The sequence below is a fragment of the Ambystoma mexicanum genome, chromosome 12, assembly GCF_040938575.1.
Source record: "Ambystoma mexicanum isolate Mex_15411 chromosome 12, UKY_AmexF1_1, whole genome shotgun sequence".
Taxonomy (NCBI): Eukaryota; Metazoa; Chordata; class Amphibia; order Caudata; family Ambystomatidae; genus Ambystoma; species Ambystoma mexicanum.
Genome location: NC_090936.1, coordinates 364,118,996 through 364,131,097, shown reverse-complemented (window position 1 = coordinate 364,131,097; position 12,102 = coordinate 364,118,996). Strand labels below are relative to the sequence as shown.

The 12,102-nt window shown below is 51.5% G+C and overlaps 1 protein-coding gene and 1 long non-coding RNA gene across 2 annotated transcripts in view; one reads left to right on the top strand and one right to left on the bottom strand.

The window, feature by feature from the left end:
• The window catches only part of DNAI7 (dynein axonemal intermediate chain 7), a gene marked incomplete in the record, with an annotated part of 1,381,690 nt that overhangs the window by 324,989 nt on the left and 1,044,599 nt on the right, over positions 1 to 12,102 (bottom strand). Inside the window, 1 exon segment of the mRNA XM_069628488.1 lies at positions 610 to 776. Within this exon segment, the coding sequence (XP_069484589.1) occupies positions 610 to 776 (167 nt within the window).
• The window catches only part of LOC138513543 (uncharacterized), a 382,496-nt gene that overhangs the window by 238,301 nt on the left and 132,093 nt on the right, over positions 1 to 12,102 (top strand). The gene's annotated exons all lie outside the window — the stretch shown is intronic.

Here is a 12,102-nt window from a genome sequence, read left to right as displayed (position 1 = left end):
GCGGGACTGCTTCACCGATTTCGAGACATCTGGGCGCCAGTACTGGACTATGACCTGAACTACCCGGCCCTGACCCACAAACCGCGCCTGATTGCAAGAGCCCTTCACGCTATGAACGACCCGCTACCGCCACCAGACCAGTCCGATTAAGGCCTGAGAACTATGCTCGCGGGGGAACGCATGGGATGGGAGAGGGGGACTCTGGGTTTGCACGATTTGAGAAGCTTCATGTAATGCATTTGTATAATTTCTCCTGTGTGTTGATTTACAAATAAACAAATAAAAAAATAAAAAACATGCCTGTTTCCCCACACATAACCCTGCCCTCCTCCACTGCTATCACTTGTCTATCCTAATCTTCCTATCCCTTTCTGAAAACATTCTGTAACTTCTTTTTTTCAACTCCCACCTTTTCAATGTTTGAACTACGTTAAGGCGCTCAGAGACCCTCTGGATAGGGCCAGCACTAAACAAACATTCAAATAAATAAATAAACTAATATTAATGGCTGGCGAGACGTTGACACAAACGAAATAGATCTCTGCTTTACAGAGTTGTAAGGGGAAAAAGTGTATTTCAGCAAATTATTTCTCATGAGTAGCGACTTACCTGTACCATTGTCCATCCTTTAACTTGCTTAGCCTGAGGTGGAAGCTCAACTGCACGCACATAATATACACCTCCCAATGGCGTGAACTGACGCAAATCAATCACGTCATCCTTGATGACCTCTTCCTGGCTCTCCGTGACCCCCATCTCTGGCGTTGTTACGTTAACTAAATATGAATTAAATACAGTGGTGTTAGTACACGGCTACATCAAACTCCACAAATATGTTTGTTTAAAATATGTTATTGAAATTATCTGTTGGTCATTTAGTATGAATTGCCCAGGAGATATCCAACAATATCATTCAAACATCGCTTCTCCTGCCAGCTAGGTGAGCTCAATAATGTGTTGGAAACAGTGAGGAATATGAAGTCAACCTTATTGTTGTTGTTTAAAAAAACGAATCCTTCTCCTTCCCACCATCCCTTCTCCCCCCCACAAAATAAAACGGTGATACGTTTCAAATGTGGCACTTCATACAGGATTCCTCCAGCTTCTAAGAGCTCGGCTCCAGCATCGTCCAGTGAAACACTTGTGTACGAGCGCGATAGAAATAACATATGAATATCATTATCAATACAGGGCACAGCTTTGATTCTGGGTGTTACGGACAAAAACGGCACAGCCCCTTTAAGAGCAAGGGACTGCAAAGGGAAGAAGGGATTTGGGGGATGGAAGGGAAGGGGAGGGGAGGTGACAAGGGAGGAAGGAAGGCAAAACGTGTATGAGGAATAAAGTAGTAAGATGTATCGCGTGGCTGTCCTGTGTCGTTATTCGCATGTGTGCCACTGAGCCGCAAAAACAGGTGATGAGGCGCCACGACCCACGCCACCCCTGGCCGCAGTTCTGAGGAGACTGCAAGGACCAGAAAGGAACCGCTGATGCCAGTGGAGGTGGCCAGTGCATGAAAGGAGACAGCAGGCGGGACCGTAGGAGGAGGCCGACGCCCGGGACGAAGATCGAGGAGGGACCGCTGCACGCCCACACAGAGCGAAAGCCGTTCTGCAGCCGGACGAGGTGGCCAGCGTAAGAGGAGGTGCGGCAGGCAAGGCCAACGGAAAGAGCCAGCGCCCGGAGGACCTCACGACAGGAGGCCCAGCAGAATGACAGAAAGACGCTAGGATGAGCCAGAAGGAACACGGCAGGGAGTACCTACTGCGGCGTGAAGAAGACGCACCCAACACCGCCCACCGCACCGGAAAGGAGGACCGACACATGAGGGAAGGAGGACATGCAAAAGCAATGATTAGAGGAACAGGAGCTGCACAAAGAGGTCACGTATTAAACGCACCACGTGGCCTCACCGCGACAACACCACGAGTGCCAGAAACTTTCATTATTCAGCGCCACGTAGGCCAAGGGACCAAGAACGTATCATTACCTGATCCCCACGAGGGCCAGAAACACATTGGCCCTCATTACGATACTGGCGCTAAACCATGGCGCTATTAGCACCATGGTTGGTGCTGGTATCGTAACGAGTCTGCCAATGTTCAAAGGGGAATTACCATCCCATTCCAAGGTTGGTGGGGCGGTAATTCCCCATTGAACATTGGCCCTTCCCCATTCCCATTTTTGCCCCATAGGGCTCAATGGGACTGGGGAAGGCGCTAAGTACGGTACCGCAAATTGCGGTACCGTACTTAGCACCAAGGTCCCTTTGCGGGTCCCTAATTTAACGGCTGGTCTAGACCAGCTGTTCAGGTCGGGTCCCGCAAAGGGACCTTGTAGTAAGGCGCTAATGGGTTAACGGCGCCACAGCCTTTTACAGCGCGTTAACCCATTAGCGCCAGGGTCGTAATGAGGCCCATTATCATTAAACGCCATGAGGACTAGGAACTTTATCATTCGCTGCAGCTGCATTACTAGTGAACCTCCCGCCACAAGGGATATATTAAAACGGAAACGCGGATGCAGTGCAACACAAAGATACTGCGTGTTACTGGAGGCACGCGCACCAGCCACAAGAAGGGGGAGGGGCTAATCAAAATGGTGAAAGCCTAATTAATACGGAGAAGACAGCGAAAGACCACAGCAGCACGAGGACACACTCCCCAACCACCACGTGCCTTCCACAACAACGACAGAGTATTACAAAAGGAACAGAGATAAAGAAGCAAAGAACCTGTTCAGACCAGGACAGCCCGGGGCCCGACCCCTTGCTCAGACAGCAGGTAAGCATGCACAAACATGTGTTTACTCCCTCTGTCCCCACATGCCTTCCCCACCCCCTCTGGTCCTCCTGTGACGTTCCCTTGTGCCCCCCTGCCTTCTCGCACACAGGTGTTGCCTGTTTTGCTTGATTCTGCTACCCTGCTACCCCTCCCCCGCCCCAGCCTACTTCTGCAGGCGTCTGTCCTGATACATTCTGGTGTCACCATCTTATGCCAATGCTGGATTTGACATTTATGGACTTTGATTCACGGTGCGTCACCCTTTCTCAACTCTCATGCTGGACTTCCTTTGCATCTTTTACTCATGGTGGCCTTGAATCATGCTGTTCCCATCTTCATCTTGTATCCTTGCTTGCAGCATTATGTGTTACTACTGACTTCTGCAATTGTATGCGCTCTCCCCTCTTGCTTCTCCACTCTTTTTGACTGCTTACTCTCCGTTCTATCCTCTTCTCCCTGTCTCCCTTTTTCCATCTCCTCCCCTTGCTTTCGTCTATGCACTTACTTTGTCCCTGGACTTAATATGATACCAACCTCGTCTGTCTCCTCCCCCCTCCCCTTAATTGTTTCCCCCGACCCATCCCTCCAGCACTATCTGAAATGTCGGCAGGCCTAGTATGATAGTCGCTTGTTTTGTTCCTCTCCTCCCTTTCTGCATCCCTCTCCCTCACCTTTTTTCTTCTCTGGCTCTGCCAGAAATGTCGTCAGGCCTAATACGGTAGTCGCCTGTCTGTTTCCATTTCCTTCCCACTCTCCCCCTCCTTTCCTTATCTTTGTCTTAGCTCTTGCACTATCTGAAATGTCGTCAGGCTGAGTATGATAGTTAACTTCACATCCTTACTGTTCATGGCCTGTAAGAATGTCATTGTATTTTCCCTTGTTCCCTCCCTTGCCTTGAAGCGCTTTGAAACACATTGTGTATAGGCACTACATAAATAAACTATCATATCATAACCTCATTCACGTGAGAGCCCAAACCAAGGAAAGCCACCCACAAGACACGAAACACGTGCAGAGACCACTTGGGGACTGGATATCTCAACTAAATCCACCACAGCAGGCAAGTGGAATACACAACGCTATTGAGAAGTTGCAAGACGCAGCAGTGGATGCAGGAGCACAAGCCGCCGCAGGACTAAACCCCACAAACCCAGTGACGTTCCTGCGATGCACCAACCCATTCACGCTAGAACCACAAGACGACCAGGGTCAAACATGGCAGGAGTGGATGGAGGAATATGAAGTCCTCATGAGGGCGGTAGGAAACCAAGATGTACCGAACAAGATAGAAATGTTTACAAAACTTGTGGGGAAGGAGATTAAAGGGATCATAAAAACCATCCCTCCTCAAGAAAAAACGATGTACCAACGCCTAACAGCCGCAATCAACGCAAAACTAGTCGACCTTCCCAACAGGGACTACGAAAAGTACACTTTCAACCAGTGTGCGCAAGTACCACATGAGACCATTGGTCAATTCATATTCCGTCTCCAAAGGAAGATAACCTACTGTGACTTCGCAAACTTCAACGACGACGAAGCCATCAGGCTGAGAGTAATTGAAGGATGCATATCCTTGAAATTTAGGAAACACCTGTTATCTGTGGAGCAGAGGGCTGTTGGAAGCGGCTGTCCTTTGCTCCCACGGCAGCGCGGCTTGATGTCTCTTCCAGCTTTCCGTCTCCCATCCTGGGTCCTTTCCTCAAACCTGTTCTCGTGCATGCCAGTTCTTCCTTTGTTTCGGAGGTGGTGGCAGCAGCAGTGCCGAGCTACCCCTGGTGGGGAGGTTTCGGCGGCGCAGCAGGGTAGCAGCTTTTGCAGAGGGCTACACAACCTTTGCCATCTCCGGCCTCTCTTCTTGTGTTTTTCGGCCCACGCCCTCATTCACTCAGGTGTGTACCTTCCTTCCTGTCAGTTTCGGATTTTGAGCCAGAGCGGTCATAAGAAATTCGAGCAGTGGGCTTGGCGCTCAGTGGGCTTCGCCTCTCTACAGCAAGAGAATAATAAGTAGCTCCCACAGTCTGCCAACTGCTCTGCTTGTTGACTTTGTATAGTTGCAGTTTTTCCCTTTTTGTTCATAAAGACACAAAGGAAGCCTGATTTAGTGAAACCAATGCTTGACTCGCCTGCCCCCCTCTTTCTGCATAAAGTGGATCGACGATCCGAAGTTTTGGCTCTCAGTTCCCTCAGGAGAAGAGCAGGTTCACGCTAGGTAACTGAGTTTTCCCCCCAAGTCAGGGTGCTCTCAGGAAATGCTTTTCCCAGCTTCAACTATGCACGCCGAGTCAGCGCAACATTTAAGGAATCCCTCACTAAACGAATTCAGCATCCAAGGACAAAGCTGAACACTTGTTTGAAGTTCAGCAGGCAGTTAGCTCCATGCCCTCCTTGGCAGAGGGTGTTGAATCGCCTAGTTCTACTCTACAGGCAACCCCACCTCGTATAGTCGGGGTTCCCTGCTTTAATCATGACTCTCCGTCGGTCCTTGTAAGCTCTGGGGAATTGTCAATCTCTACGCTTCTGACATCCTCACCTCATATCGAGGGGTCCCTTAATATCAATCTTGCTTCCGTTTTAGAGGCGGTAGTGGGCCTCGAGACAAATACTTCCCTTGAGTCATGGAGGATCTGGAAAGACACTCTCATTAAAGAACTGAACAGCTGTCACTCCTCTCAGGACTTTGATGCCTGGCTAGAGTCTTTTGACATTTCAGTCGAGAATTACCACGCCTTCTTTGAAAGAAATGCACAAACAGTTCTTCCACCTATTAACCTCCAACCGCCCTGCAAAGCGACCTGTTCATCACAAACGGATTCGCCTGCGACTTATCTGACACAACCTTTAGGTGCCTTGAACGGTCAGCCGTTCGGCAAAACGAACTGTGGATCACAAACAGAGTCACCCACTGTGGGTGCAGATCATCAGGCACCCTTCTCAGAGGTTTCCTTAGATGGTTTTGGTTTATGGGTTTCCTCCGTGTTGAAGGAAGTATCCTCTCCACTTTCCACCTATTCCGGAAGCCTGCAGTTATCAAATCACATCTCTACTTCCGCAGGGCGCACTATTCCGCCTCCGGAAGGACATATAAGGTTTAGGTAAGTCCACAAAGCCCAGACCAGCTAACTTACAGGGTCAGCATTTAAGGAAAGCCAACATGCCGATGCCTGAAGATGTTGCCACGACAGCCATGGTCATCGACAATAGACATTTAATTATTACCAATGTCTCAAATCCCTGCACAAAGAGCCCAGAGAAGCCCTCCGCAATAAAATCCTGGCCTGGTTGCATGCAAGATCTGGGCCGGGTGTCGTTCGGTGTGCTGATCTTAAATTTCTGTGCAGGATAGACTTGGACAAGTGGTGTACACAGGGGAACAGGGATTGTATCCTGGTAGGGTGTGGAACTAGTACATTACCCCTTTTTCTGAGACTATGCAAATATTGGCCCATGGGCTCTTCGGATCTTGGTCTGGTGGTCTAAGATCTGTTGGCTCTGTGGGAAAGTGAGCCAAGGGGCCACCATCATCTGCTTTTGCTGTCTGTTTTTATATTGTGTCCTGCTTTTGTTGTTTTATGTAATGTTTGTCTTTTTTTTGTAAATGCGCTTTGAGGCCTATGTGCATTAAGCGCTTTATAAGAATTCTAAATAAATAAAGAAACCTCTCCCACTACAGGGGAGAGCAGACCTCGAGAGGGTGTACAAAAGAGCGGATGTGCTGGCAGCAAACATCGAAAATCCAAAGAAAACAGACACAGTGGCTGCCATCGTCGCCACCACACAAGGGCAGACCAGATATCCTGGTACACCGACTCGTCAAGAAACATGGAGCACTAACCGATGCCCTCAACAGAGAGACAATGCTATCGATGTGGCCTTGAATTTCCCCACAAGGGCCAATGCCCAGCCATCAGACAAATGTCCATGAGATGTGGCCAAGAGAATCATTTCCATTCCATGTGTCGAGAGAAAACGCCAGTGCTGCCCGCATACAGACCACCTCCACAGCCAATATCCAACAAGGGATATGATCCACCGGGACCTAACCTGCGACCATACCAAGATAGGGACAGCAGGAGATTCACCCATAACAGGAACATGGTAACACATACCACCCACCCAGGGTTCATAGGAGCCATAGAAAATCTGAACATCGACCCACTGGGCAGACACCCTGAGACACCAGAATACCTCTGCCACGCACAAGAAGAATATGCGGGGAACAAAGATTCGGACAAGAATACACCATGGGTGACCCATACGAAAACCCCCCGGTGGAACAGGAACTATTGACAATGGAACCCTACTGTGAATACGACAGATATAGCAAAGAATACGTCCGGCTGATATATGACACCTCAGACGATAGTGCTGCACCGAAGGTGATGGTACAGATGGGAGGACTATACACCCCTGGTACAGATGGGAGGACTATACACCCTGAATGAAAGACCCTAGGACATCATTGCAAGTGCTCCTGAAAAAGGACTTGCCCCTTCGAATGGGATGAACATTGTCAAAGGGCTTTTTCCACCATCAGGCAAGAAATGGCCCATAACTGCCAACTAGCGTATTTCAACGCCGACTGAGACACCAAGATCACTGTCGATGCCAGTCCATTGGGCCTAGTTACCATACTCGCCCAAAGAGACCCTAACAACATAATCAGCACAAGGGTAGTCACCTACGCCAGCAGAGCGCTCTCCACCTTCAAACAAGCGTACTCCGGGGGGCGCTGTTGAGCGCCGAACAAGATGGCTGCTTGAAAGCTACTCTCCGCGGCAGGCAAGTCGCAGGATCCTTTTTTTGGCACCTTCTCGCATCTCCACTCGACTTTGAAGGGCACGACTTGGTCACTGATGATTCGGGCTTCATCATGGCCCAAATCTCTGAGCGCGGAATGGTGTCGGGGGCCCTGACATCCCGATATCCCTGTGCCCCTCCCCTACCAGCGAAGCGGCTTCGCGCCAACGTCCAGCCCCGGCTGTGGGACGTGCCGGGCCTCTATGCACGCCAGTGCCGCCATTCACTCCAGGGAGGATCCCCACCCACCCCTGCTGAGGTTCGCCGCTTGAGGAGGCCTCCCCCAGAGCCCTGATCCTGCATTCTTCCTGTGGCCGCTCCCCGCCGCCGAGGAAGGGTGGCACACACGGCTGCGGCCACGGCGCGATCTGACGCCGCCTCGGAGGGCGTCCTCAGCGCTGCCGCGGCCCGGCCCTTCCTGGACCGTGGTCGTGCTCGCCGGGGGGCCGACTGTTGGGGGCCCGCCCCCCTCAAGGAGACTCCGGAGAAGGGGTTGAGCTGCGGCGCACCCCTGTACACCTGGTGCCGCGCTCCGACGCACATCGCAGGGCACTGGGCCCAATAAAGTACGTGGTGCGTGGAGGGGGGTGCTGCTTCACTCCCCCCCTGGGTCACTCCGCGGCCTGAGCGCTGGCGGTGCCAGACTCTGGATCATACGGGGCATGCGTTAGATGCTGGTTCCTCCGCCCAACACAGTCGACTCTGCCCTGGATTCACTTCACCCAGGTGTCCCCCTGCTCCGTTGACTGGCCTGCATTCGTGTAATTGACTTGGGGTGCTCTGGGCCACGCCAGCCACCCACATCTCTACTTTGGGGGGTCTCCTGGCCTGGGGACTCCCGGGGCCTGGTACGTCCTACATTGCTGGTTCTGAGCCACAGCCTGTCCATTTTATCGGCAGTATACAGGGCCGGGTGGTGCTCTTCCCCACCCCTCCTACAGACTCACTTGGATAACCATATCTGGATCACTGTTCTCATAGCGGCCACTGGGCACCACCACTTTTAGCCTCTACGTCATCTACACCCGAGGTCTTCGGACTGCGCCTTCCACGCCACCTGGGGCAGGCTGAACCTCCACGGGCTGCACCGGCAGCCACAAGCCTCGCATATACGGGTCCACAGTCGCTGGCCCCCCCTGGAAAATCACCTGCTCTACATCACGCCTTGCATACTGCCCTGCGTGTCGCACGGTCTGAGTTCCCCCCACCTTCCTTTCTTGAGCTGCTGGGTTTCCCCCCTTACTCCATTGGAACTCCAACATTGCCAGGATGACCAAGGGGGCCGCAAGGAAACAGAGCTCCATCAATATGTTTGCGAAGACGCCGGTGAGATCGCCAGAGGAAACCACTGAGCGGGCTCCCACTGCGTCATCATCCGCCACAGCCCCGGAGTCTCAAAACATGATGGACTTTATCCGGGAGGGCTTCACCGCACTCCACTCAAAACTAGATGACATGAACGGCACCATATCCTCTATCAAGGCCCACATTGAGAGGACAGATAGCCGGGTGGCGGAGGTCGAGACAAGGGTGGGTTCCGCTGAGGATGCATTGGGTACCCTGCGCTCTGAGGTCGTCGCTCTATCCAACCGAGTCCTTGATGTGGAAAAGAAGAACGAGGACTTGGAATCCCGATCAAGACGCAATAACCTCCGTATTATCGGTGTTCCCGAGAATGAGGTCCATGAATCAATGGAAGACTTCGTTGAACACACATTACTGACACTCCTCAATTCACCCAAACTCTCCCCGCAATTCACCATAGAGCATGCACACCGAGCCCTGGCGGCTAAACCCAAGCCTGGCGCTCCTCCTAGGCCCATCATAGCCCGTGTGCTGAATTTTCGTGACCGCGATGCCCTCCTCAGGGCCGCGAGACTCAAGGGTGAGCTCTTACTGGGTGGCGCAAGGATCCATCTTTACCCAGACTTCTCGATGGCCGTCCAGCGTGAACGCAAGACTTTCCTAGCGGTAAAGCGCAGGCTGCGTGACCACTCAATTAAATACGCCATGCTCTACCGCGCCAAACTTCGCATAGAACATGCCAACCGGGTGTTCTTCTTCACACTTCCAGAAGAGGCCTCTAAGTTCCTGGACGAACATTTCCCAGGCTGATCCCCCCCTCTGTTCTTGGCTCTACAGCTATCCTTCAGCCCCGTCGGGGAGGGCCCGGCCATCTCCCTGTGCTGGAGTCACACTGGTATTCTATTCTGTGACCTGCTTAGATTGTTTCATTTTTACGAATATGTGCCACGTCAACATGTGCAAGATCTCCGTCCAAGTTACATGCAAACTCCCACTGTCGGCACCTTTTGTTTCACTTGGACCTGCCGCTGCCCGGAGAGACGCGGCCAATCCGGCCTACAGGCCCCCAGGCGCTGATGCCTTTGGTTTGGTTTTGGTTGAGGGGTTTTGGGATTGCCATCCCTCTGTTTGGGGGAGGGATGTGGGTGGGACATGTTGGGGGTTATGTTACAAAAAGCTTAGCATTGGCAGCAAGGACGGACCGCGAGGTGGTACTCAATGACTGTTACTGCAGGGCTGCTAAACTGGCCCATTGGTTATTGACGTTTTCTCTGATACAATCGCCCCTGCATCAATGTCTGGGAGTGACCTGACTTTCATGAGCTGGAATGTACGGGGGTTGGGTAATTACAAAAAGATGAGGCAGCTCCAGCTGCAGGCTGAGCGTCATGGGTCCAAGGTTCTTTTTTTACAGGAGACACATGCCCGCACGGAACAGTGTATGAGATTTGCCAAATCATGGGGCCCCCACAGATTCTCCACCGATTTCTCTTCCCAAAGCCGTGGGGTCATGACTCTCATTCATAAGAGTCTCAAGTTCACTCTTCTCACAAATAGACCCTCAAGGCAGATATGTACTGCTTCATGCCACACTTCAAAATAAGGAGATAGTCCTGCTGAACATTTATGGTCCTAATATAGATGATCCAGATTTCTATGTACAGGTCACTTCCCTTATCGATGGCTTCCCCCTTGTCCCCATCCTCTGGGGGGGTCATTTCAACACAATTTTTGATATAGCCCTCGACAGATCTGGGTCCATGCCCCATCAACTTTCCAGGGCAGCCTATGCTGCACTATCATCCCTATCCCGTCTCGCCATGGTTGATGCATGGAGGTTCTTCTACCCGGATTCCCGCGTTTATTCTTTCTACTCTTCAGTCCACGATTCCTATTCCCGTATTGATAGATTGGTGATCTCCAACGAATTGGTTAAGAATGTCATACAGCTAATGATCCTCCCCACAACCCTGTCTGACCACTCTCCTGTGACCGTCACCATAGATTGGGGGCCGGATCCCGGCCGTACTCGACGTTGGAGGTTGAAGCCTCTCTCCCTTCTGGACCCGGAGTTTTGTTCCAAGCTCGAGGTATCTATTGAGGAGTTCTTTGAGACAAACACAGGCTCGGTAACATCGCAGGCCACTCTATGGGAGTCCTTCAAGGTTTATATCAGAGGGATAGCACTGTCGAAGGAGAATGGTGTCCTTAAGTCGATCCGTAGAGACCTCGCCGAGAGCAAATCTAAATTATCGATCCTTGAGGCTAAATGCACACTTCACTCCAATCCGGGTACCCTGGCGGATATCGGGGTGGAGCTGGATACGTTCCGATCCCTTGCGGAGCGCGAACAAAATTTTTTAGATAATCCTGGCATGGCAAGGAGATACGAGGAGGGTGAGCGCCCGGGCCGATTTCTGGCGAGACTTATCCGTCACGAGACGGGGTCCCTGCATATACTTGGGATTGAGAGACATGACGGCTCCCTGGCTGTCACCTCACAGGACATCAATACAGAATTTTATACATTCTACGAAACCCTATATTCCAACTCTGATGAGGTGCCAGCGACGGAGATTGATTCCTTTCTTGATACCCTTCCTTTTTCGACTCTCTCTCCAGAGACTGCGGGTTCCCTTGATTCCCCACTTACACTTGAGGAGCTCTCTGATGCGGTGGACTCCTTATCCTCGGGGAGGGCCCCTAGCTCAGATGGTATCCCAGTTGAATTTTATAAGCGTTATAAACTACTATTGCTCCCTCACCTGATGGCTCTCTGGGAGGAATCGGTGGAGGCCGGTGTATTTCCCACTTCACTCCGCGAAGCCACAATTACAGTATTACTTAAATCTGGTAAATCCCCCTCGCAATGCAGCTCATACCGCCCGCTCTCACTTATAAATTGCGATGTCAAAATATATGCCAAGGCACTGGCACTCCGGTTGGCTCCCTTTTTGCCATCTATCATCCACCCAGATCAGGGGGGCTTCATCCCAGGTCGCTCTACTTCTCTGAACCTAAGGCGTCTCTTTAATATAATTAACAGAATAAATCCCGAGACACATGCGGTAGCGGCCACGCTTGACATGCAAAAAGCGTTCGATTCGGTTTCATGGAGGTATTTGTGGGGGGTCCTCGAGAGCTGTAAATTTGGTCCCTCATTTCTCTCCTGCGTTAGGTTGCTCTACTCTGATCCTGTGGCTAGGGTCCGCAC